Source organism: Amphiura filiformis, chromosome 6 (genome assembly GCF_039555335.1).
Source record: "Amphiura filiformis chromosome 6, Afil_fr2py, whole genome shotgun sequence".
Taxonomy (NCBI): domain Eukaryota; kingdom Metazoa; phylum Echinodermata; class Ophiuroidea; order Amphilepidida; family Amphiuridae; genus Amphiura; species Amphiura filiformis.
In genome coordinates, this window is record NC_092633.1 from 49,246,027 (window position 1) to 49,273,825 (window position 27,799).

Here is a 27,799-nt window from a genome sequence, read left to right on the forward strand (position 1 = left end):
TGCAAAGGTCTCTAGCCTAGTAGAATGTGAAGCTATCGGTGAGCAAATTCTTGGCTGGAGTTCTCGAGCAACATCAGCATGATCACAATTATATTAACCTGCAAAATGCACATGATGCATATCAACATCATGATCATGGTATTGACAACGTCAACGGTCCTGGGTTATTGGTAATACTGCTCCATAATATTTCCAAATTCCAATCATCTTGAAGGTCACTGGTCAGCATGGATGGCGGATAAATTTTCATGACATGCATTGATGAAGATGTTCGTCAAGTTCATCATCATCAGTTTGTGGCAAAACTCAGAAAATTTTACCAACTGAAGTTAAGGTGTTGCGTTATAAAACCCTTTAAGTTCTTGACACATTTCTTTTTTAAAATGTCAAAAACTGAAAGAATAATGCGGTTGCTACCAGCAAGGGCACGGCTTGATTCCAAATACATGACATCGACATGACAGTTGCTACTACGATGAAACGTACATTATTTTTTTAAACACTGAAAAACGGTCCACTTACCTTCCAATAGACGAGCTATTATACTGTCTACGTTCACTTTTCTGAATCCGCCATCAGAATAAAACCCTATCCCAATTTCCCTTCGAATGTATTTCAATTTGAGTGTAAGATTGTGATGATTTCCGAGGATTACTGAGGGACTACGGGACGCAAATTTATTTACGATGGAAAGATGGCGGCCGATGTCAGAGAAAATAAAGGTAGAGAAGCGACACTCTCTGCAAACTGCCTATACCGTGCTATACAGCGGTTGAAGACAGGCGTCACGTCCGAATTGACCTACCTTGACCAGAGAAAATAAAGGTAGAGAAGCGACACTCCGTACAATTAACGTGCAGACGGCCTATACCGATGTGAGGACAGAAAATGTGACTCTCCTGCTAGTCTCGGGCGCGGGCCAGACTGTATGCGGTATGAACAAAAACATAATCAACTGGTTGTGTAGGAGACTAGCAGGAGAGTCACATTTTTCTGTCCTCTGCTGTCCTCCGGAGTGTCGCGGTCCTGCCTTGACCTATAATTTATGAGGAGAATCACATTTTTGTACCGCTCACAAAACAAAGAGTATAAAGTCCGCCCACCGCTGTCTGTGAAGCTGTCAATCATTCTAATGAACAAATGAAACAAGCTCTGGCATTCTGACAATGACGTAATCCTAATTATAAATTAGAGAATCACATTGTACATGTACTGTCTGCTGTACTAGATGTCTTCCAACAAGTGCCGGAGTGTCGCGGGCCTGCCGATGTTTCAAAGACATCAATTATGCAAATTACGATACCGGCGAAAAATGACGTCAAATATCTGAGGGTCTTTACTCTCCTACGTCGACTGTGTACCTTGCATATCGCATACACGTAATGTAACGTCTTTTTTTTCTGTTACAGAGTTTAATCAAACTTGGTGTGGCGCATGCATCAAAAGCATTCTGTGTTTTCAGATGGGTTTTGAAGCTCTTTAATAATTTTATTTTTAAATAACTTCCGTGTAAAATTAATTTGCTAAATCAAAAAAAAAAAAAAAAAAAAAAAAAAAAAAAGTTCTTTAACAGAAAAAAGTTCTGTAAAATTAAATTATGATCATTCTTGAATTTTTCAGAGCCCCTCTTTTGGGGAGGCCAATCTTTTTATATAACGGGCAATGTTTACCACCATTTCCCAGGGTTTTGCCCAAATTTGCTAATTTGAAGCTAAAAATGTTGAAATATGGTGCAAAAGTGAAATACGGTGTAAAAGTGCACACAAATTGGCATTTTCATGCGCAATAGATAGGTTCATTTGGTTAGAAACGGGTTAGAAACACACATACTGTCGTCAACATTTATCAAATTAGGGGAATTGATCCCACCATTTGATCCCCCATCCCTTGGACAGTGGCGGCGCCAGGATTTTTTTTTTTCTCGGGGGGGGCATTGAGGGGGCGAAGTGAATTTGGGGGGGGCAAAATCAACAAATTTTGCGCAAAATTGCCGCAAAAGTGGCAATTTTCGTAATTGTTGATTTTTACTGGGGGGGGGCAACAAGGGGAGCAAGAGTTCCGATGGGGAGGGGTAGTTCACCACGTAAACTTATGGCTCAAAATTCGGACCGCTCGATGGACAGATAGTAGGGGAAGGTGGGGCATAACGGAACACTTAACTTTGAGGATGCTCTGTGACGTCACCATAAGTAATATGACTGTAAAAATTATATATTCAGTTGAAGTTTGTATTTACCTTTAATATACCGTTAACCAATATAACTTGAATCTTACAATTTTTTATAAAAATGAAGAAATATTTTCAACAAAAAAAAAATCCGTTTTGCCCCACTATCGGGGCAAAACGGAACCCCCTATGGAGCAAAACGGTACCCTGGGTGCAAACTTATATCAGTTGTTCCATCGGTAGGCCCTAGGCCTAGTTATATGTAGGCCTATATTCAGTTACAATATTAAGTGGGCCTACCATCTCTGTGGAGTGAGTGGTTAACTTCTTATAGGCCTAGTAGGCCTATAATATGTATGACCAATATTTGATTAGAAAGAAATATGCAGTAGGCCTACCATCTCTGTGGAGTAAGTTTCAGCGAAGTGTTTACCATGTTCGAGTAGGCCCCTAGATAACGCCTACATTTCCTTGAGTGAAGACAAGGTATGTCCAATTGGGGCAAAACGGAACCCATCTGTGTGACAAACCGCCCGGGGCAAAACGGAACCCTGTTCCGTTATGCCCCACACCTAGGGTTCCGTTTTGCCCCATACCCGATTTTTTAGAAATAGGTTGCATGCATAATACATCGTAGCATATAGGCCATGCACTTAATACAGCTCATGGCTAGTACCTTCGTGTTTACAATATACATAATTATTTGGGAATCCGATATTAATGAAGTAAAATTTCAGCGCATTAAACATCTTACACCAGACGGGTAGTAATTTTTTGACTCGATCTTGCTCGAATGTCAGTGGATTGTTTCAGATAAATTTTTTGTTGTAAAGCCTCGTAGCCATACTTGTGTTCCTCAATATAATTTGCATAGACGGCAGTATTGCCAAGGCCTATTTTTCCAGGTGGTTCCGTTTTGCCCCGGGGGTCCGTTATGCCCCACCTTCCCCTATCAGTTTGTGAATGAGGACATCGTATAAGTTCCTTGTACTAGGGGGGGGGCATTTCCATGCCCCCCCCCGTGGCGCCGCCACTGCCCTTGGATGACCAAGCGGGGCCCATCCACATTATAATGAAGACCTGAGTCCTCCTGCTAGCTGAGTGCAATTTGGTCATTTTGAGATAATTAGCATTTAAAGTTTATAATATCATCCCTTGATCATACTGTGACCTAATTGATAGAGAAACAGTGGTTTTCACTAGCCTTTTGTTTGGAGTGATTTTCACTTTTCTCACTCTCAGAGTGATTTCTTGATTCTTTCAGTCTTTTACAGTAAGAGAGCTAATTCATATTCAGTTTTGATGTTGCTAATAATGGAAACCTTTAAAAAACCAAATTCATAATTTTTAAATGCTGGGGGGTCAAACTTGGTATTTTTCACTGATCCATCAGTGCTTTTATTCTCCTGATCCTCCTGTAAACCCCAGGTTTTTTCTGACTGAGGGTAGGCAAGGAGGGGCAGGCCAACTTCGGGGGAAACTTATTGGCGAGAAATGGGCTAAAAAGCACAAAACGGGCTAAAAATCTTGATTTCAGGGCGGCCAGCACCGTCCCACAGGGGGGGGGAGAGGAGAAGACTTCTCACATCCCTCCCTCCTGGCTACGCCACTGGCACAAGTTACAGGTCTAAAGCTCTTTGATTTCTTTATTTTTAAACAACTTCCGTATATAAAACCATTGCTATAAAATCAAATGCAATTATTGTTCATCAAGTTCTTTCACAATAAAAAAAGTTCTGTAAAATTAAATTATGATCATTCTTGAATTTTTCAAAGCCCCTCTTTTAATTTTTGGGAGGCCGATTTCATCTTTTTATAACGTTTAGGCCTACCACCATTTCCAAGGGTTTTGCCCAAAACATACATAATTTGCTCGGGAATTTGCTATTGGAAGCTAAAAATGTTAAAATATGGTGTAAAAGTGCAAACAGATTTGCGTTTTTAGGCGCAATAGATGCATGATGTTCATTTAGAACTAGAGGGCCTTATATTTGTACACAAATACGGCTATACCCGCATCGGTGTACATAAACTTTAGTCCTTTTTGCTGAGGACTTTAAGATAAAGAAATTTTAAAAAGTTGCCCAACAATTGGTCGGATAATGTGTAAAAAGTGAAAGCCCAAGTCACAAGCTTTAATTAAATGTAGGTTGCACCCAACTCGAGTTGAGTTAGCCAGGATTTTTTTGTGGTTCAATTAAAAAACACATTTGTAATGAATATTATAAAATGTATAATTTATATTTAATATAATATTGAAACTTGATTTTTTTAGAGAAAAAACTTCACTATAACATTAATATACAAGGAAATGAGAAATAATCTTCGGGAAAAAATAGAAACACTCACTTCTGCAGCTCAGGAACTCGATTTATTAACCATTGCATTTATCATGTTATAAAGGGTTCACAAAAAATAACTCCCCCCTTAAAATTACAAAACATTTCTTTGCATAACTTGACATTCATTTCGTTGATTTGAAAAATTTAAAAACCTATGAATAAAGAAATCATTTTCCTACACTCCCAAAGTTCTTTTTGCTTTGGCCAAAAATAATGACACTTTCCAAAGTGATGCTTTCAGAAAAAGTTGCACTTTTTTACATCCTATACCTACATGTAGTGTGCAAAAACATTCTCGATATCAATGTTTTGATTGATTTAATGGTGTTTTGTTTTATTTAATTTCAGTCACCCATGCAATCATCTTGCAGTATAAAACAATGATTCATTGACATGTAGGCCCTACGGGGTATTTCTAGAAGGTTTTATTGAGCCGGTGTTTCAAAAATGGTAAAATAAATTTAGGAGTTACAAAACATTTCTTTGCATAAATTGACATTCATTTTATTGATTTGAAAACTTTAAAAGCCTGTGAATAAATGCATCTTTTTGCTACCCTACCAAAGTTATCCCTTCTCAAAATCCTTTTGATTTGGTAAAAAATAATCAAATTTTTCAAAAATGATGCTTTAAGGGGTACTACACCCATTGCATTTTTTTTTGCATTTTGTGAAGAAATTACATAAAGAAATTGGACAAAGTGGTATGCAAAATCAAGGGGCAAATCTTCTCGTTCAATTGGTGGCATCAGTATCAATGACGCGTACATGCTTCTAATGGTATAAGCCAAAAAGTGGTACATCACTGATGTTTTAAATTCACCTCATTTTGGAAAGCTTACTATCAACGGATTTCGTTAAAATTTTGGATATGTGTTGCTAACACATTAGGGAAATAATGTTGATATGTAAAATGGGAATAAGTGGTCCCTGATTTCTTTTATGACTTCATGAACTTGGTGCTCCACAACTATCAAAAAACGAACCGGTTAAAATGCTTCTATTTTCAATGTTGAGCTATATTTTGTATTTTGAACTTGCGACACTATATCACTGAAACTTAATTAAACCATAGGTAACAGGTTACCACAACCACACTACAGCAATGTTGAAAAAGATTGTATTTTTTGTCACCTATACCACCATATTAGGTAGTTTTCCGTAAGCTTCATTTTTGTGATTTTGGTAACTATTTTATATTTATTTGCCGAATCCATCTCAACTAGGCAATCTTAATTGTACTCACCATTTACATCCCAAGGTATTTTAGTATATCCACCTCACACATTTCCATTATATATCCAGTAACAGACAAAATATCAAAATTGATGCCTCATTATGACATGTATGATATCACAGACTATCACATGTATTCAAAATTGATGCCTGAATTTGACCTGAACCATTGACCTATAACCTGACCTTTGATGACCTTATAGCCTTTTTTAATCTCTTTTCCTAACAACACATTGTAAAAGATACATACATGGTGTAGTATTAAATTGTCTATGTGGAAGAGATTAGGCCTATTTAATTTATTCAGTGTTATAATCAGTGAGTACATTTCTATAGATAGTATAACAAAGGATTTAATGTATTCTATTCATGTATTCTACTTGGACATGTTGAATAGAATAAATTATGGTTTGTTATGAAACACACATCTCGGTTACCAGGATACAGTAAACAAAAAAATATATAGGGCTACAGCTCAACTGATCATACTTTTCCTACATTCGACCTTGCATGATTTTTGAGTTGACACAGTCATGAAAATAACTATACGCTGGCGAAGTTATACGTAACTAATCGGATTAATTACCATAGCGATAGGTGAAAACAATTTTGAACATATCGCGCTGCACTACAAGCAGGTTACACTAATCACCTGTGTATGTATGCAATCATAGATTGAATACAATACTGGTCTTTTCAAAGATACTAATCTTACAGGTGCAAGTAATTAGCATGATATGGTTCAATGCAGAGGTACCGCGTGAACGTATCAGCGCAGCGCGGTATATACAAAAATTGTTTTCACCTATTGCTATGGTAGTTAATCCGATTATTACGTAACTTCGCCAGCGTATAGATACTTGACAAGACCATTAGTAGCCCAGTTCTGAACCTTTTCATTGATCATTCATAACGATAGGTATCTGATGGATCAGTGAAGATAAGAAGGGATTATAATATATCCGTAACCTTGATATTATAGTAGGCCTACATCTCGAGGAAAAAGTGCAATGGACATGTTTTCATTTTATGTTTCAAATATCCCGCGCATTCCATGAACATTGAGTATTTAACCCAAAAATGAAAATGGAACAATTTATTGGAAATCTGTTTTAACAGATTTTTTGACATCTTTTCTGCACTGTATTATACCTAAATTAAGAAATTTGATAAATATTCAAAGAAAATATAGGTCATCCAAAAATTGTGATTTTTACACATTTTGGGGCAAAAAAGGAAAAATAAGCAAAAATATCAAAATCTGTCTATAACAGTTTCATTCATCAAGTCATAACAAACGGCCTACATGCTTAATTTCTAATAAAATATTGAAATTGTGAAAAATATAGGTATTTATTGATTTTCATGTTTTTTCTTGCAAATATGCTAATAATATGCAAATTATGAAATTGCAAAATAAAGTTTCTACATAGCATACATCTTTCAAGTATGATGTTCAAAATGACAGACATCAAAAAGAGATTCGATGAAATGTAAAGGTGTAGTAACAATTTTGGCATGGACTGTCTGGTTAGGCAAAGTACGGTAAGTTGAGCTGTAAAATGATTTTCTAAAATGGTTTAAACCCACTTTGTATGTAGAGATATTTTATAAGTTCAGGACATGAGATGATGAACATATTTATATACTTTATAAATTTGCAAAAAAAAAAAAGAAGATGGGTACTGATGAAAATCAGGGTATTATATCGCCTTAAAACAATTGCAGTTTTCAACATCCCATACATGCAATGTATAAAACTTTCTCGATATCAATGTTATGATTGATTTAATTGGGTTTTTTTCCTTCACCTTTCTGTCTCTGATCCCTTAGTCACCCATGCAACCATCATGTAGTCCAAAATAATGATTCGTTGAAGCTAATTTTGACATAAATGAGGATGTTGAAAAGTGCAACTTTTTCTGAAAGCATCATTTTTGGAAAATGTGATTATTTTTAATAAAAACAAAAAGATTTTTAGAAGAACGAAATTTGGAAGGGTAGAAAAATGATTACTTTATTCACAGGTTTTTTAATTTTTCAAATCAACGAAATGTATGTCAAGTTATGCACAGAAATGTTTTGTAATTTTAGGGGGAGTTATTTTTTGTGAACCCTTTAGTTGCATGTATGGGAGTAGTTTGAGTTAGGGTAAGATTTTCGTAGTTCTAAATGATGTGAACGTCCATGCTTTCCTGATTACAAAACTGAAAATTTTATTTTAATCCAACATTCGGTTACCAAAATATGGCTCAGTGTCAAAATGGCGTGAAACAAAGAAGTTAGCAACATCAACTTTCTTTATTTTCTTTGTTTTTGGCATGCAACTAATTAGTGGCCCTTATTAATTATGCAAATTGCAATTATCAAACGCAACCGTGAGTTTGTGTCTTGATAACTATGGTACCGGTACCATGCCTCTAGGCCTAGGGTCTATATATATATTTTAATTGTAGGCCTATCTAAAAACTTTACTTTGCATGCATAAAGTTGTTGCCAACTTTTTCTTGGTTTCGTGCCATTTTGACTAGGCCATACAAATGTATCTCGAGAACCGAATGTCCTGAATTGAAACAAAATTTTATAATCTACAGGTAAGAGCTATTAATAAATAGGCCTAAGGAGTAAGGACCACCAAAAAATCAGTAGGGTCTCATCTTCCGTGAGACTGGGGAAAGTCTTACCAAAAAGGGCTTTTTTCCGTGAGACTGGGAAAAGTTTTGGGTCAAAATATAGAGAGTTGATACAAAATTTCAAAGACATCAAAACGAAATTTTTTGACAAATTATTTTATATAGGCCTAGGCCTACATGTAGGCCTAATGTGAACATTCGGTTCGGTAGTTGGATATTAAAAAAGTTTCTTAAAAATTATACCCCCTATTTTTGGTCTAAAAATTCCCAGTATATTCATGACCCCCCCTTCCCAGGAGAATGACAGCCCCCTAGTCGGGCCTAGTGGGATTCGGTCAATACAGCAACCTTTTCAACCAAATAGCACAATTCATCCATTTTTGGATAAAATTTTGGCATATTCAGGCCTGGGCATATTAAAATTTAGTCTTGCGCCCTCTTTAATGAGACCTCCTTATGTGTTTACATGAAGGTGCGGATACTGAAATATCTTTCCTTGTTTTCAATGATGAAAGGTTCCTCCCTATGCCGTATATGGATTAAAGCCGAGAGATTAGCGGAGCTGAAGGACATGAAGGAGAAAGAAGTTCCTTGAAGTTGAGCTAAAAGGATGTTGCAATGCCATAATTTGAAGAACCTAGACATCATGAAAACATCGTACATTTGTCGTAAGAGGCATTTTAAAGTAAGTGTATATGGAGCCGTACTTGGGAGAATTTCGCGCAAATTCCTAGTAGATGTAGCGTTGTTTATATGCTAGTAATCATCATGATCATTTAAGCTAGTACAATGCTTGAGATGTAGGTACAATTGCCCTCAGACCAGGCCCTTCTCAGACACACACATACAGGCATGGGGTCCTGCTTTCATTTGACAGAAGTATACCATCAACTGACAACTCAAATACAAAGAATATCAGTTGAACTTGAAGTGTCCACAGTCCACCACTAGGTATACTAGTCTCAGGTCCACCATGTAAATGTAATTGTAATATTGTAGCGGAATTCATGAATTAGCGATCAGCGCCGAGCACAACAACAATCCCACTTCTGACACCAATCATGTAACAGAAATAAGGCCTGTTCGGTAGGGTGGTTCTTATTTTACAAAAGTCTGAAATTCCATGCTCCTACCCCTTAGAATGGTTCAGTTGGATGAAAAACTTATTCTGTAAAATTTTCAGGAAGATCGGACAATATTTACTGGTAGCCCAAGAGCCTCCAATATGGTGACCCCTGTCATGATTATTGGTCATCGGACATTTTTGATCAATTTTAGGGGAGTATATTTTCAAAATAGAGTGTCTCTTGATATTCAATCTTTCTAAATGCATTAACAGTAACTAGTTTAACATGTTTATAACAAAGGGTGCCTTGTATTTACTTCCATTGTTGTTTTAAACTCAACCAGATATGGCACTTCGTGCTGCGAATACTCCTAAATACTGGTCCTCGGCCATTTTCAAGCATTTGTAAGGGGGTCTAATATAAAAAATAGAGTGTCTCTTGATACCCAATCTTTGTAATTGCATTAACAGTAACTAGTTTAACATGTGTATAACAAAAGATGTCTTGTATTCACTTCCATTGATTTTTTAAACTCAACTAAATATGGTAGTTTGTGCCGTGAGTACTCCTAAATACCGGTCAACAGCCATTTTCGAGCAACTTTTATAAGGGGTTTATTTTCAAAATAGATTGTCTCTTGATAGGCCCTACTGAATCTTTGTAATTGCATTAACACCAACTACTTTAACATATATATAACAAAAGACGTCTTGTAATCACTTGCATTGTTGTTTTAAACGCAACCAAATAGCAGTTATGTGCCGTGAGAACCTAAATACGGACTGGTCGTCAGCCATTTTCAAGGGGGTCTATTTTCCCAACAGGGTGTCTCTTGATTCTCAATCTTTGTAATTGTATTAACAGTAACTAGTTAAACATATCTATAACAAATAAGGCTGTCTTGTATTTACTTCCAATGTTGTTTTACACTCAACCAGATATGGCAACTTGTGCCGTGAGTACTCCTAATGGTCGTCAGCCATTTTTAAGCAATTTATGGGGGATTTTCCCAATAGAGTATCCATTGATACTCAATCTTTGCAGTTGCATTAAAAGCAACTGAACTAGTTTAACATAACAAAACTGTTCTGTATTCACATTCATTGTTCTAACCCAAATAACATAGTCTGTGCTGACTGTCAGACTGGGAATAGTTAATTTTATAATTTGCTGCAATTCATAAAAAGGATGTTGACTTTCTCATGGCTGTCAGGAAACTGGTGTTGATGCTCAGATACAACTTGCAATTTAAGAACTGCAACTGGTATGGTCTTCATCGTGTTGAACTCCTGCACCAGTGCCACTCCATGCTCTGCATTAACGTTTATCACCTTAATGTTTTAATGATTTCCACCCCCTCAAGAAAGTCATCACCATGATCACGGCTGGTCCAAGTTTCTGGATCATGATCCATCAAGTCAGCTGATAATACCCAACTTCTCCAAGAATCTTCTGGTATTCTGTGTGGCAAAGTCTTCCAGTCGACTATCTGAAATTAGCCGTGCAGCAACTTTGATGCGCTTGAGCGTTTCATTCTCACCCTCCCTATTTTGCATTGATTTTACCATTTCACATTTTGTGGCCACTTGAGCGATGGGATCGAAGAACCAAGGCTGCTCTAGAAAGATACCACAGGTGGAGACTATTTACTTGGCAGATGTTGCCTATAGAGACATTTGCAGGCTGTCTTGTTGCTGTTAATGCCAATTACAAAGAGATTGAAGAATTAAGAGATCCACTCTATTTTGGAAATAGACCCCCTAAATAAAATTGTTCGAAAATGGCTGACGACCATGTAATCACAGCATACACAAACTACCATATCTGGTTGAGAATAAAACAACAATGAAAGTGAATACAGGACATCTTTTGTTATATACATGTTAAATTATTTGCTGTTAATGCAATTACAAAGATTGAGTATCAAGAGGCACTCTATTTTGAAAATAGGCCCCCTTATAGTTGCTCGAAAATGGCTGACAACCGGCCATATTTTAATACTCACAGCACAAACTACCATATCTGGTTGAGAATAAAACAACAATGGAAGTGAATACAAGACATCTTTTGCTATCTAGATATGTTTACTGTTTGCTGTTAATGCAAATACAAAGATTCAGTATCAAGAGACACTCTATTTTGAAAATAAACCCCTTATAAAAGTTGCTCGAAAATGGCTGTTGACCGGTATTTAGGAGTACTCACGGCACAAACTACCATATTTAGTTGAGTTTAAAAAATCAATGGAAGTGAATACAAGACATCTTTTGTTATACACATGTTAAACTAGTTACTGTTAATGCAATTACAAAGATTGAGTATCAAGAGACACTCTATTTTTTATATTAGACCCCTTACAAATGCTTGAAAATGGCCGAGGACCGGTATTTAGGAGTATTCGCAGCACGAAGTGCCATATCTGGTTGAGTTTAAAACAACAATGGCAGTAAATACAAGGCACCTTTTGTTACATACATGTTTTAGTTACTGTTAATGCATTTAGAAAGATTGAATATCAAGAGACGCTCTATTTTGAAAATATACTCCCCTAAAATTGCTCAAAAATGTCCGATGACCAATAATCACGACAGGGGTCACCATATTGGAGGCTCTTGGGCTACCAGTAAATATTGTCCGATCTTCCTGAAAATTTTACAGAATAAGTTTTTCATCCAACTGAACCATTCTAAGGGGTAGGAGCAAGGAATTTCAGACTTTTGTAAAATAAGAACCACCCTACTGTTCGGTCAGGCAGGGTCCATACAGTTGTAATCTATAATAAATTACTGAGTTTGGCGAATTGGTAAGGCTAAAAACTTTTACGCTTTACATGTACATTATATTGGATATTAAACGGACTTTTGCGATGCAAAGAACAAGGTCGTGCGCACTTCAATAAAATGTCAAATTTTGTTTTTGTTTACGTTAAGGGGGTCAAATTAAGTTAATTAGTTTCAAAAGCACTGCAAGCTCCCTGCGAGCTAAGCACTGAGTAAACATTGAGTAAACAGTCACAATACACTACAATACAGTCATGCTGTTTAACATGAACACCCATAAATCCTATGTCTGGTCTCATATTGGGTCACTCATACCATTACACAGGAGAATCTCACTTGAGTAATTAACAGGTATTGTTTATTCAACTAATTTGTCAACATTATCATGTCAGTGTTCAAAGGGTGTAGGCCTGCTGCTTTTTATGGAGAACCTATTGTCAACAGTAAAGACTAAAGTGTTTGTTTATTGTGTTTGATGCTTTTGTGTTGAAGGACCATTGAAAGAATAACCAATTTCACTATTTTGAAGTCTACAAAATCACCCAAATTAATCGGGGATTAATGCTTCAGAGGGCAGGTGCAGTCCGTCCAGCTCCGCTAGACGACTTCCAGTTTTTATCGCACCTTAGATGTAGTCAGCACTGTAAATTTCCTGCACCCACCATGCAAAAAGTACGAATATACGCTATGTGCGGACTGTGCTGTATTGGAAGAAGAAGAAGAAGAAGGGTTGCTAAACAGCAATTTGGTAGCCCAAATGGGTGACTTAGACTGAAGATTTTCTCCGCAACTTTTGACAATTTCCTGTCCCATAGAGACAAATGGTTTTAAAAAAATCAGCGTAACATGTGCAAAATATTTTGGCCCATATGTTGTGTTCTACACAATTGTAAATTTGTTTTCATTATTCTGAGACTGCACTTCAAATTGCACTACACCAGGTGAAATTACATCATAACTTTCATAATGGGGTGTAACAAAATTAACTCAAACACTGTAATTGCACCTGACATTACATCTGACCAGTATAATATAAAATATCATTACCGCAAAAGACAGTGACCACGAAAGACGGGTGACCGCTAGTAACTACAAATTTCGAATGTTAGAGGACTTGTTCTCAAGTTGTAGCAGGTGCCATAAGGTGTCTTCAGTGTTAATTGTTTTCATTATAAATGTCGCAAAATATTAATAAATTGACAATAATTAACAACCTGTTTGACCTCTCCATATATTCATACATTGCTCACCTGTGTTTTCATATATCATATTTTGTGGTGAAAAATGTATAATTTGCAGTCATTTTTGGAGCAACAATTTCTTCGTACAGACGGCTATTGTGTGTATGTGAATGCACATTAAACACATACAAACACATACACAGTACCTGTTGGAACTCCCGGTTGGAGCAGGGAGTATTGGAACTGGGTTCCACACAGCCATGTCTGTAACAATTGCCTTAAAAGTGGGGGGGGGGCAAGAAACATATTTGGGGAAAATGCCCCTCTCACACACCCCCCAGTATTGACTCTATTCTGATTCATTAAACATTGCATTTGCATTGTGTTTTTCAGATACCAATATGATGTGAAGCCAGTTTTTCCACCATCATCTGCAGCCACGTGTGTGCCTTTATGACAATCCTGTACTGCCATATAGTCTAAATTATCACTGGCCACTCCAAATAAAAGAAGTGAAAATGGCACGCATAATACGACACATCTGTCTTTATTGTCGGAGGCAGTTTAGAGGGTCGTCAGGGGGTTATATATCCCATTTACAGAAGCACAGGCAGTGGTTTCGCAAATACCGTTACCAACTGTGGAAGTCGGACATTGGACAGAGTAGATTTCAAAAGCAGCCAGAGTATTCCAAAGATTTACATAGAAACGTGTCGGCTTTACCCACAGAAATGCCCCAAACCAAAAATGAAATGAGCCAGCCTTGGCAGGATACTCGAGAACAGAACATTGACAGCGACACGTCTAATTTAAGTATTCCCCAATTTGAACAGAACGATTCATTTTCTACAGATCAAGAGAAAAATGATATCGCATCTCCGCTTCGAAACAAAACTCACCAGAATCAAGATGGCCTCCCGTCCATGGTCGCGTCTTCCCGACATACGCCAACGAGGACGGAGAAGAAATTCTACAAGTGTTCATTTTGCGATAAGACGTTCTCGGGTGGAAGTCACCTTCTTCTCCACGAGAGAACCCACACGGGCGAGAAACCTCACTGCTGTCGATTTTGTCCCAAAAGTTTCGCACAGAAAGGATACCTGAAGATTCACGAGAGAATTCACACAGGTGAACGACCTTTTAGCTGCGGTTTCTGCGAGAAAGCGTTCTGTACCAAAGAAGATTTGCGACGCCACGAGAGAATTCACACAGGAGAGAAACCCTACAAGTGTAAAGTCTGCGGGAGAGGGTTCTCGCAACGCTCTTATCGAAATAAACACGAAACAATTCACTCTGGAGAAAGACCGTTCGCCTCAAAGCCGCCGAATTTGGATTTCTTTCTGGGGGGTCTGGAAGGAGAAGAAGATAGGCCAGAGCCGTCACCTGCTTTGTTGGAAGCGTTAAAAGAAGCTGGTATGCCCGATTTGGATGGATATGACGGTGGGTTAACACCAGAGATGTTTGAAAAATTGAAAACCCTTCCTGTAGCCCAACAGCAAGAATTGTTAGAATTCATAGAAGGGTCGAGTACCGTACAAGGTAGAGGGCGCGGAAGACCGAAGGGCTCGACCAATCGGGCAAACTATAATTGCAGATTTTGCGGTCGTGACTGTCGCAGCAGTAGTCAGTTGAAGCAGCACGAGAGAACGCATACGGGAGAGAAGCCGTTTTCGTGTAAATTCTGTCAGAAGTCGTTCTCGCAGCGAGGCTACGCGCGTATTCACGAGCGCATCCACACAGGTGAACGCCCTTTCTCCTGTGATATTTGCAACAAGTCGTTTGGTGCTAAAGAAGATCTACGACGCCATCAGAGAACCCACACGGGAGAGAAACCGTACAAGTGTGAACTATGTGGCAAAGCGTTTGCGCAAAATAGCGCCCTCATTGGCCATCGCAAGACTCATGCTAATGACGTCGCTGATCTGGACTACTCATCTCATAGCTTTGTTGCACTTCAGCCGCCACAGGCAACTACAAACTATGCTAGTTTTTTAGGAAATAATAGCATGCATCTACTTGGGTCTGCACACATGCTCCAGATGATGGCTACCGAGGTCAGCGGGGCATCGGCGAATCTTAGTCAGACAGCGTCAGAAGGTAATGTTTTGGTGAAATCAGAAAATCCAGAACTTGGTTCCAAAGAAGGTAGGCTAGTTGGTAGTGTGTCATCGCAACTGGCCGGTGTACCATCATCGGAAGAAAAGGCGGACGATACCAATGAATCGTTAGAATCGGGAAGCAAGTTGGGAATAAACGACATTGCCGCTCTTCTACGTGCATCTAAAAGTGATACGTCGAATAGCGGTACTTCTCAAGATCAAATACGTCCACAAAATGAGCAACCAAGCAGCACAAAATCCACATTCCCACATGATTTCTCTGAATTCTCAAGCTCCAATTCACACCCGAGGCTTTCCTCGTCAGAAGCGGACAAGACATACGATCCATGCGGGAATAGAGGAATAAGCATCGTTGATCACATCCGTATGCAACTTTCAATACCCATTGATGAGGGTGCTCCTCAAGGGCCAACAGGGGCTGCGCGCAAAGAGGACCAAATGTCTTTCGTAAGTAAAAAGAACAAAATCAATAATTTGGCTTCTCTGCTGCTATCGGCCAAGACTTCCAAAGAAAATATCGCACAGGAGGGATATAATCCTGCGGTAAGCAGTAGTTATGTTCCAGGAACCAGCGACCAATTACCAAGTTTTTCAAGTAACGCTGAACCAAAGAGTGGAAGTATTTATCACAGCGCTGCTCAGCTAATGCAACCCAATGCCTTTATGTATGGCATCAGGAGACAAACAGACAAGTCTTTAGACAAATCCATATCAAAGCCACTTAATTTCGGTTACTCAAATGATATGTTGACTAATTTTGATGGCGGCTTTGTGGAGGTGAAAAAGGAGAACCAAATGAGAACCAACGAAGAAGCTTGTCGAAGTGATTTGGTGTCGTCATCATCAGAACAAGCCAGAGGTGAGTTTGTAAGCAAGATGAATAAGATTAACGACTTGGCATCGCACCTGCTCTCGACAAAGTCGTCACAAGTCCATCCAACTCCTTCCACTGCACCGAGCAATAGTTTTATGCTGGATCAAGATATTTCTGAGAATAAACCAAAGACAGCTAAATCGCAACTTAATCTTAGTAAGAGTATAGACAGTATCGCTGCACAACTCAGTTCTACCAAATCTGCGCCAACATCATCATCATCGAGTCAATGTTTTGAAGAAAACATGCTTGAACGCAAAGAGTATGAGGAGATATTGTCAAGCAACGCATGTTTCAATGAATCGTCTGCAATAAGGCCTTCCATTACGTCTATTTTCAGACCCTTACAAGGAATTCCTCATCATAAAACTGTTTAAAATTTGTAGAACATGAAAAAGTAGATTTGTAGGCCCACACTGTCTTTTAAAATGTACCAAGAGTAAGCCACTTTCAAGATATTTTTGTTTAAAATTGTGGAAGAAAAAAATTTCTTCCTCATCAGTGCTATCATGTACCAGTTTTAATTTCTTATTTATCTTTTAAAACACGAAAGGCTGAGGATCAGCAACATGATGTTTTTCCCTTGGGCCTTATTACAGAAAGAAATTGCAAATTACAGTTACATGTATAAATTGTGATCAGCTCCAACAAAACTCGGAATGTTCAATGTTTTTGAGTTGTAGGCCTCTAAAGATGACATTCCCATAAAAAAATGAAATTTTGGAATTCTTAATTTCATGGTTTTTGACCCTGGGACTAAGTGGACTTTCAAATCCTTGAAAGTACTTATTTTAACAAAGAGATAACAGTTGAACTATATGATAATCCCTATTCAGTCCTGTGTAAGGCAGGAAACTAATTGGCCCATTACTCAGAATAGCAATTTGGCAAAAATATCAAGATATCATTTACAAAATTATCCATATCTTGAAAGGTATTGATGCTATTTATATAATTTTGGTATCATTTTAAAGCTTATTGTCTAGTGCTTACATTTTTATTCAAATCATGAAATGTCAACTTGTTCCTGGTTTTGTCAGAGCGGGTGACAATTATGGTAGTGTTGGTAGGCGGTGTCCATTTTCAAAAAAGAAGCTTCTCACCAAGGTTTCTCATTAGTCAAATCCAAAGACATTGTAACCAAAGATTAGGCTAAAAAGATAATGCTATGTCTCAGAGCCCATGGCAGTTTAAAAAAAACGAATGCGGAATGCTTTTTTTTTTTTTTTAGAATTTCTTTAAATAACTATTTTTAAAACTTAATTTTGAATTAAGATGTCAATTTCGAGTGTTCAAAAGTACACAGCATAAAATTGGAGTTTGTTGATTTTCACCTTTGAAGTACAAATATCAATTGTTTTATACCTAAACAGTGTGAGTATCGAATCAAGTAAATTTCCTTCAAAACAATGTCTTAGAAAATGAATTTGTAGTTTCAGCTGACATCCGAGATGCCACTATTCAGGTTTTAGCCTGAATTCCCGCATTTTTATTTATTTTCAGCCTGTTTGGGCCTGCATTCATGTGCTTTTTCAGGTTTTTCTGACCAGTTTCAGGTTTTTTGAGCGAAACTGAGTGGCATCTCTGTGACATGGACGCGCTAAGAAAAACAGATGCGCGTGGGATTTTGAGACATAGCTTGTTTTAGCCTTACCGATTCAAAATTGCAGCGTGCATAACACGATGATCAATCTGTTCATCTTGGTTTGTCGCTCATGCAAGGCAGATAATGGGCTTTTCCACTTAAAATCCACACTACATGTACCCCTGTGGAAGATTTGGCTGTATGAATTTTGAATAGAATAGACAATTGGATAACTTCTATTTGAAATACTCACTCCAGTTGTGGAAGGTATAGGTAAAGCCATAATACAGAGGTACATGTAGAATGGGTTTCAATAACCCTGAAACATACTCCGCCTGTGGAAATTATTTCCAAAATCTTCCACAGGAGTAGTGTGGATTTCAACTGGAATAGCTGTACCATGTGCATGTCCATCATAATAACTAAACATTGTTTCATACGTTTTAGTCAAAATCTCGGGAATTTGTCACAACTACAGCACCTAAAAGCCTTGTTTTTTGCAGATTATATTTGTTTACTTTAATATTAAAAGGGCATTTCGTGATCCACAGCATCATCCCCCACTTTTCTCAAAAAAAGTTGAGATTTTTATATCATTGGAAACCCCTGGCTACAATGTTTATGTACAAAACATTTCTTGCAGATTAATTCGTTTAGCAAAGATTTGAATTTTTCGTTCTGGTATACCAGAACTAAATTTACAACACATTTTCTATGGAGCAGTGTAATACACATAATCATGCATAACTCGCAAGTTTACGCAAAATCAGAATCAACTGAAATTTTGGGAATAAGATTTTTTCGTCGATATCTGATGAAAAATGTCATAAAAAGAGGATGCTAGGATCACGAAATACTCCTTTAAGTACATTTAAACCAAACAAAAACCGAACTTTGAGTGTGTATTCAGAAAAAAGTTACAATATGGCTTTAAGTACACAATGTACATGTATAGTATTATTTGAAAACAGTATCATTTGTACACAATTATTTTTATTTCATCTCACTTTACTAGTATCATAGAGCACTGTCTTTATCTGTTCTTCTTTATGTCCTTCATTATGGTATTCATAATTCTGCTGTTTTCACTTCCACCAAAGTTTATGAATTAAGAATTTTAAATTATGAATTTTTGAAATGATCAAATTATGAATATTTAATGAATTATTGATATTGTTGAATGCCCAGGTTGTATGATAACATCCGATGTCTCTTTCATTATACATCGTACATGTACATTTACTTTAGTTTTAAATATTTATTACTGATACCCAATTAATTAATATATATTGTACATGTACATCATGCCATGTAAGATGATGTGTGTGTCAAACTTCTTCATGCAAGTGCTAGAAATGATTCAAAATATGCCCCCCCCCCCCAGTATAATTTACTGCAAAAACGTGACGTAACAGGATAAATTATGCTGTGTCTCTCAAGTTGAGAGTAAAGCCACGTTGGATTTTATAGTTTCAATTTTCAAATTGTGCACTAACCAAATTCCCCGGGGCGTATACACACATGTAGAAGAGTGATTTGTCCGTACACTGGCGACGTAACTGCGTGTAAACGCACTAATTGGTCTGCCGCTACAAAATTTCAACTTAAGATAAGACACAGTATACCAGAGTGATGTGTTTACATCTTATGGTTGTTGCATGTTAGAATTCCCCATCCCAGTGGCGTAGCGAGAGGGGACAAGGGGGGGGCATGTGCCCTGGGCAGTGGGCACCACATTTAGGGGGGGGGGTGCCGAAATGATGATGGTTAAATAAGAAGGCTCAACGAAAATTAGAACTCAGCATGAAAAAAATAAAATGGGCATTATTTTATTGCAGTGTATTAGTTTGGATGCTGTTGGTGCACTGTGTGGGCATCAATATATCGCTATCTACATGTATGTTTAAAGTGCATTGAAAAAAATTGTGGACAATTTTTAATCTTTAGATTCTTGAGCGCCCTGGGCAAAAATAATTTGGGGTATTACAAATTAATAGGGCACCATAAACCCTAGCTATGCCACTGCTCCTGCCTCATCCAGCATTAAGGCCACATAAAATTAAAAATTTGATTCATGTCTGCATTTTTTTTTGGATTTTATTGGTGCTAACTTTGTGCCGAACTTTTAATACTTTGTGAAAAACCACAAACACATCTAGATTGGCAAAGCAACATATACATGTAGCCAGGATCAACTTTCCTGCACTTGCATGACAAAGTCTGTTCTTGTATTTTGTACAGATATTCAAATCAGATAATACATATAATTACTAATGCGCAAAAGAATTTGCTGAAATTTTATACCTACATGTAGCTATACGCTGAATATATAAATATGACCAAACTAATGTACGATGCTAGCATTTTACTACATGTAATGTACATGTATAGTATATACAGTATAGCTATATAGACAAAATGAACTGGCCCAAAACATTTGAGTTTATCAATTGGTGAAAGAATGGGCCTTTGTTTTGTGTGGAAACACTGGAGTCAGGGTTAGCCGTCCACCCGACATTTTGGGCAGGCAGTTTGCTTCTGGAACTGGCAAGATTAACACCTCTTGTCAGGTGCTACATTCTAAAAATAAAAAGGCTTGAATAAGTTTGTGAACTCAAAATAAACCCAGATAAATCAATCAAGGATATAGCAGTAGGCTATTTGAACTGACTGAACCCCCCCTGCCACATTTTAGACGGGGAGCATTGGTGAAAATGACAGGCATTTGTTCAATCCTTTTAGACCCTGACTGGAGTTAACCCTATGTTCACCTATAACACTATGCGGAACATAGGGTAAACCCCAGGTTAAATAAACACTAACAGAGCTTGACCAGTTCAAAGTGGCGGTGCTACTGCCCCCGGTTTGACCCCCCCACTTTTGAGCCGAAACCCCAAAACTACATAAATTTCCACTTTTTGCAGCAATTTTGCGCAAAATGTGTCAATTTTGCCTCCCCTAAAATTCATCCCCGAAAAAAAATCCCTGGTGCCGCCACTGCCAGTTCATTTCGGCTCTACTGTAATATTGTATGAAATTATTATACAGGATTTATAGTTACTGTATTACCAAATGATTTGAAATATTATAATCATGTACTGTAAATGTAGCCGAAGGACCAAATTTATTACTTTTCCATATTATGTGTTTAACAATTTGGTCAACCATGATATATCGTGCTTTCCTATATTATATGCATAAAAGTGTTTAAAGGTTTATCAAATTTTCTTTTACCTGTATGTGGTCTAGTCTGGTCCAAGCATACATTGTTTTATTGTTATTTTATTTGTAGACTTGGGTAACAAACAGTGGCGTAGCCAGGATTTTGGAACCGAGGGGGCACAACTTGTAAATGTACCGACGGAAATATTTTTTACCGACGGAAGTTGTGATTTGTTGACCCAAATTTTTTTGCATGGTTTGAAAAAGTAAAGAGCAAAAAAAAAAATGAAGAAAAAAAAAATGATCATAGGCGGTACTAACATAAAAATACATAATTTTTATGTGTAATTCACAATTTTTCATCATTTTCTTTACAAAATTCTCCCCTTTTTTCTGTCACCCTAGGTGAAATTTTTAACCCAATTTTTTTTTCAACAACGCCTTCCGTCTACCGATGGCCTTACATGAACCGACGGCCATGACGAAAGCGGGGGCAATGAATTCCTATAATTTTAGATCTATAAAGACCCCTAAATTTCTCATTCCTCACATGTCTGTTTTTAAAGATAATTTTCAACAAGATGCCAAGAAAAACCCTTGACTTGTGATCGTCGCAGCTCTGAAAGACCCCTTTATCGGTCCACTGTCAGCTCATAAAGACCCACCATCTTTTAGTTCAGGGGAACATATACCACCAAAAAATTGATGATGTGAACCGGTCCCTGCTGTCAGTCTGTAGCTATAGTGGGAGCATGTGTGGCCGAGTGGATAAGGCGCCCGACTCATAATCTATAGGTTGCGAGTTCGAGCCCCGCTCGTGCCAATGTGTTGTGTCCTTGGGCAAGGCACTTTATCCTCATTGCCTACTGGGGGATTGGGGTTGGGTTGAATTGGATGTTTGTATAGTTGTTTGTTTCAATGTTGCAATATTGGCGCTGATTAAGCTGCTGCCTGCAAAATTGCATTGTGTCTGTTTAGTTGTGTTTAATGTACAATTCTAGCAATTTGACCTGCGGGTCACCATTTAGAGTTTGAAATAAAACCTTCCTTTTTTTTTTTTTAATACCGGTGGGTCAAGGTAACTGGTGTTTAATACGAGCATCTAGAGAAACATAATCAACATTTTTAACTAGTTTTTGTTCCCAGAACTTCATCGATCTTTGGGTTTTTTCCAAAAAAGAACTATTTATATTAAAGTTCATGAATGTACAAAACAATGTATGTTGATCATGTAAACAAATGTTATTTGATATATGTATAATATTGTACAAGTTATGACCAATTTATGATGACAATAATAAATTATGATCACAGATTGTTAAATGTACAATTGTACATGTAATGTATGTACATACATTGTATAATCAGTAATTTGGAATTTTATGTGAGCTCTATTTTGTAATAATTTTCATTAGTATTCTGTTTTTGTATTACTTGTATGTAGAGGTGATCTTAGTCTTGGGTTATTTTAAATTCAGAAAAACAGAACCTTTGATCTCAGCTGAGCGGTAAATGGCAGGTCCTTCTATACAATCATGTATCATTGTAGTTATTGAAAGATGCATGCGGCCACCAATTTTGTCTGCTATTCGTCAGCGAAGTGGTTACATAACTCCTTGGTAACTGGACCACACACCTTTTGAAATTGGTAGTACATGCCATAGACTTTGTCTTGCGATCATTTCGATCGTGGTGCAGAACTCAATAGTGTGATCCAGTTGACATAGTGATTATCGGATTACACATAGACTTCGCTGGCAAATTATACTTGAAACCCAACTGTCCAGTGGCGGCAGAAGCATTAAAATCAGAGGGTTTGGGACACAAGCATATCACATTCCGTTTTTTCTGGGACTTTTTTGCAAGCTCGCAAAATTTTACAATTTTGCTTTTGGCCCAAAACACAATGTTTTTGTGCTAAAAAGGATGATGCACAGGGCAATTAATATTGCTTTATTAATATTGCTTCTATTATAATTTTAGGGGGATGCCCCCTGCAAAAAAAATGTTTAAAAAAAGCATCCCACAGTAGAGGGTAAGACAGACATCTCACAGGGACTCAGCTCCCCCACCCCGCCCTTGGCTACGCCATTGCTACCTATGGATACACAGAGTGCGGGGACCAGGGCTCTAATTACAAAATCAACTTTGGTATTTTAATTAGCTTCAGACAAAAATTAAATGTAATTTGTACTATGACAGTAATTATGTATGAAATTATTATTAATACTATATGATTATGTATATATTTGTATTTATTATGCTTAGCTATTTTATATTTTTATAGATACATGTACTGTAGTAACTTGCATGGTGCTCAATATAATGTTTGATATTGCTCACACCAATTGAAGGTGGGTAACCTGATTGACAGCCTCATCCCCCCACTTAACCCCATCAAAATGCAGATTTTGATATCAGATGAAAGCTCACATTTTTCTCATTATCATATTGAAATTAGGCATTCCAAATCGGTATATTTCCAGAGAAATCATCAAAAAACTGTCAAGTCTTGACTGTGGTATACCACGTTTGAGACTAATTCAACAGTTTTTTGATGATATCTTCGGAAATGCAACTATTTGGAACTCTTAATTTCAATATGTAAATGAGAAAAATATGATCTCTCATTTGATATCAATTTAATACATGATGATCATGATGATTATCATTAATAAAAAACACTGTAGACTACCAGTATCACGCTGAATAAATGTCAGTAATTCCATAAGGAATTGGTCACATTTCCAAGGAACTCTTACATGTTTGTTTTGCATGAAGTTTGAAAGGGGCAACATTTTATATTATACCTAGTTTTAAAGAATTTGATTTTCCAAATATATCAGGTTACCTTCCTTTAAAGGTCCTTAACCCGATTGATAGCCTTCATTCCCCTAGGCTCATATTTTTAAATTTAATGCCCAAGATATTTTTCGTTTAAATGTGAACAAAAACCTGGTGTATTGGTAGGCCTATGCATAACTGGAAAAATGTACATTTTAAGTCATGGACATCTGTCGTTTTCACACAACACTTTATTATGAAACAGTCATATAATTATTTCTAAGTTGGTTTTATTGGTAAAATTAAGTTTAACCTTATGATGTTATGACAAAATGTTGAGAGGGGAACTTATTTCTTGTGATGTGTTTATTTTAAGGTAATAATTTATATAGTGTAACACAATTTTCTAAAATGCCTCCTTCTGCCTCCATGGACCAGATTGTGTCATATTTTAACATTTTTCAGGTTTTGTCACATTTGGGTCACATACAGAGCTGTCAACTTTTGGAATTGCTTGGTATGAGATATTGTCAAAACTTAAGATTACAAAGTTGATTAAAAATTTGTACCGGCTCAAAAGCGCTGCGCTTCACACATTATTTTGATGATTCGTGAGATGTCACTACTTTGGCAGCTCCCTGGGGCAGCTCTTGGCATGAGATTTACTACCTTCATGTGAGAAAGTGCCCAGATGTGTGACTCTCTCACTCAATGCATGACAGTTGCCAGCCCTGTCACACAGGAGATAATGCACTTACAGTCATTGATAGTTATTGATAAGCCTGCTTCTTCCAAATGCAACATACATGTAGGTCGTCTTGAAATGACCATAATAATATATGTGGATCCATATTGTTAGCTTTAGTTTTCACTATCAGGTATAGCCCCTCTTTTAATAATTTTGAGCCAAACAAATAATTTAAAACAAAGGAAATTGCTATTTCATTCCAGAGCGTATATCACTAATGCATCAATTGTTTATGAGGTTGTCAGGTTGATCAAATGATCATTCCGTAGATTTACACTTTACTTATAAACATGATAAATAAGGCATATGTCATAAAGAATGCACATCCATTTATACACAAATACATTTCAGCAATAGGCCTACACATGTTTGAAGGATCTCAAATTTTGTCACAAATATAGCAGCATGATTTTAGCAGAGTACAAAATGTACAATAGTTTGTTAACATACATACAATCATATACAGGCATGAGAATTTTCAGTTTAAAAACTGAATTCAGTTTTTTTTATAGTCAAAATTTCCGCAACTTTATTTAATTTCAGCCTGTTTTTGGTACTTTTTGCCCAATTTCACACGCATTTTCAGTTTTTTCAGTTTTTTTTAGGAAAGTGCAGTCTCATGCCTGCATATAAGGACCAATCAGATGCATGATAAAGTTCGGAGTTACTGGACGCAACTGTTGCATGTAAGTTGCAGATTTTGTTTCCAGAATTCGATTGAACTTACTTTACCTTATACCGTAAAACCCTGTCTACAAGCATAGTGTTTTTTTAAAAGCTTAATTAATTCGAAGCAAGGGTTAATATACCAATACAATAGATCGGTCTTAAAATAATACTTGTTTGTATATGCTTGGATCCGTAATTTATTTGCTCTAACTCCATAATGGCGACTGGATTAATGTCGCCTTCATCAGAAGCACGCTATATGCTTGTAGACGGGGTTTTACGGTATGTTATTTACTGGATGACTAATCTACACCAAGATACATACAATCATGTTGAACAAATTAGGGTGTCATCCTCAGCAAAAAAAATCTTTAATAAATTAACATTAACAAAGTGGAAATCAACATGGAATCATGATAAAAGTAAATGTCATTTATGAAAGGAATCTGGATATGAATACTACAATTTAGTAAATGATAACTCGGGACAAAAAGTACCAGTGTTTAAAGGTGGGTAACCTGATTTAAAATCTCATCACCCACTTTACCTTATCAAAATGCTGATTTTGGTATCAGATGAAAGCTCATATTTTTCTCATAAACATTGAAATTTGGCGTTCCAAATTGGTGTATTTCCGAAGAAATCATCAAAAAACTGCCGAATTAGTCTTAACTATGGTATACCGTAGTTGAGACTAATTAGGCAGTTTTTTGATGATATCTTGGGAAATACACTGAGTTGGAACTTCTGATTTCAATATGTTTATAAGAAAAATAGGGCCTTTCACTTGAAATCAATATATTACATGATCATGATGATTATCATTAATATAAACACTGTAGACTACCAATATCACGCTGTATAAATGTCGGAAATTCCATTAGGAATTAGTCACATATTTACAAAAAACATTAACATTTTCTTTTTGCATGAGTGCTTGAAAGGGATGACATTTTATGTTATACGTAAGTTTTAAAGAATTTGATTTTCCAAATATATCAGGTCACCTTCCTTTAAACAAATTAGGGTGTCATCCTCAGCAAAGGATTTTTTAATAATAACATTAACAAAGGGGAAATCAACATGGAATCATAACAAAAGTAAATGTCATTTATGTAAGGAATCTGGATATGAATACCGTAACCACTCGGGTATAAGCCCACCCCCCTAGATGGCAGATTTCACTTCAAAAATGGGGGTGGGCTTATAACCGGGGAAGGGCTAGTGCTGGAATTTTAAAATAAGAACAATTATCCCTCATCTGTATATGCCCAATGTACCAGTAATTACACAGCCGTGACGTTAGTCACGGCTGTGTCTTTTTTTCTTACAGGTTCTTTCTTCTTTCTTTCTTCTTCTTCTTTCTGCCGACCACTACATTTGCTCTAGCACTTACATGCTTGCATCGATTTTGACCTAACTTGGTCACAACCATCATTGACCATGCCCCTACATGTCACATGAAACTCGTGGGGTCAAAGGTCAAACAGGGGTCATAGGGGTCAAAAACGTGATTTCAACTCAAAATGCTTCTTCTCTCACAGATTACGTAGGAGAGTGACACCACTTGCACACATGCATTGTTATTAGCCAGTGTCTATGGGGTCCTCACAGATTTTGGGTCAAAGGTCATTAAGGGGTCACTTCCGGTATAAAACGAAAAACCTTCAATTTTTTTTATTTGCTAAGAAAAACATAGGACAGTAACGGTATGTTCACACATAAATTGTAGTTACCCTGTGTATATGTGGTATTTTTTTATTTAGGGTCAAAGGTCATTAATGGGCAACTTCCGGTATAAAACGAAATACCTTTAAAATGCTTCTACTCCCACAAATTACGTAGGACAGTGACACCACTTGCACACATGCATTGTTATTACGCAGTGTCTATGGGGTCCCCACAGATTTGGGGTCAAAGGTCATTAAGGGGTCACTTCCGGTATAAAACGAAATACCTTCAAAAAAATTTTATTAGCTAAGAAAAACAAAGGACAGTAACGGTATGTTCATGTATGAATTGTGGTTACCCAGTGTATATGTGGTATTTTTTTATTTTGGGTCAAAGGTCATCAAGGGGTCACTTCCGGTCTGAGACGAAAAACCTTCAAAATGCCCCTTCTGCCTCAAGTAACATGGCATAGTGATGCCACATGCAAATGTACATTGACACTAGCCAATGTCTATGGGACTTTCATATATTTTGGGGTCAAAGGTCAATAAGGGGTCACAACACGGCTGTGTTCGTGGTCTTAGACCACAGCTAAGTCTAGTTTCTATCTTTTATGTCAATTTCTTAAAATTGTAAGTGTGGAATGTTAATTATCAACTGATATTCTTAAATATGAGAGCAAAGCATTGACTTGGCCAAAATTTAGTACTGGGCTTATACCTGAGTGCACCCTTGTTCCCAGAATGTTTTGAAAAATAGGGGGTGGGCTTATAGCCGAAGG

At 37.0% G+C, this 27,799-nt stretch overlaps 2 protein-coding genes across 2 annotated transcripts in view; one reads left to right on the plus strand and one right to left on the minus strand.

Moving 5' to 3' along the window:
* LOC140154578 (serine/threonine-protein phosphatase PP1-gamma catalytic subunit B) overlaps positions 1–9,619 on the minus strand; it is a 48,274-nt gene extending 38,655 nt beyond the window's left edge. The window contains exons 1-2 of the mRNA XM_072177146.1: positions 9,581–9,619; positions 523–751 (exon numbers count right to left, since the gene is read on the minus strand). Of these exons, the coding sequence (XP_072033247.1) occupies positions 523–751; positions 9,581–9,619 (268 nt within the window). The remainder of the gene's footprint in view (positions 1–522; positions 752–9,580) is intronic.
* LOC140155537 (uncharacterized) lies at positions 8,913–17,190 on the plus strand. Its single transcript, XM_072178415.1, has 2 exons — positions 8,913–9,062; positions 13,799–17,190. Exon 2 carries the CDS (start codon positions 13,924–13,926, stop codon positions 16,774–16,776), a length of 2,853 nt encoding a protein of 950 aa, XP_072034516.1. The 5' UTR covers positions 8,913–9,062; positions 13,799–13,923; the 3' UTR covers positions 16,777–17,190.
* The last annotated feature ends 10,609 nt before the right edge of the window (positions 17,191–27,799 follow it).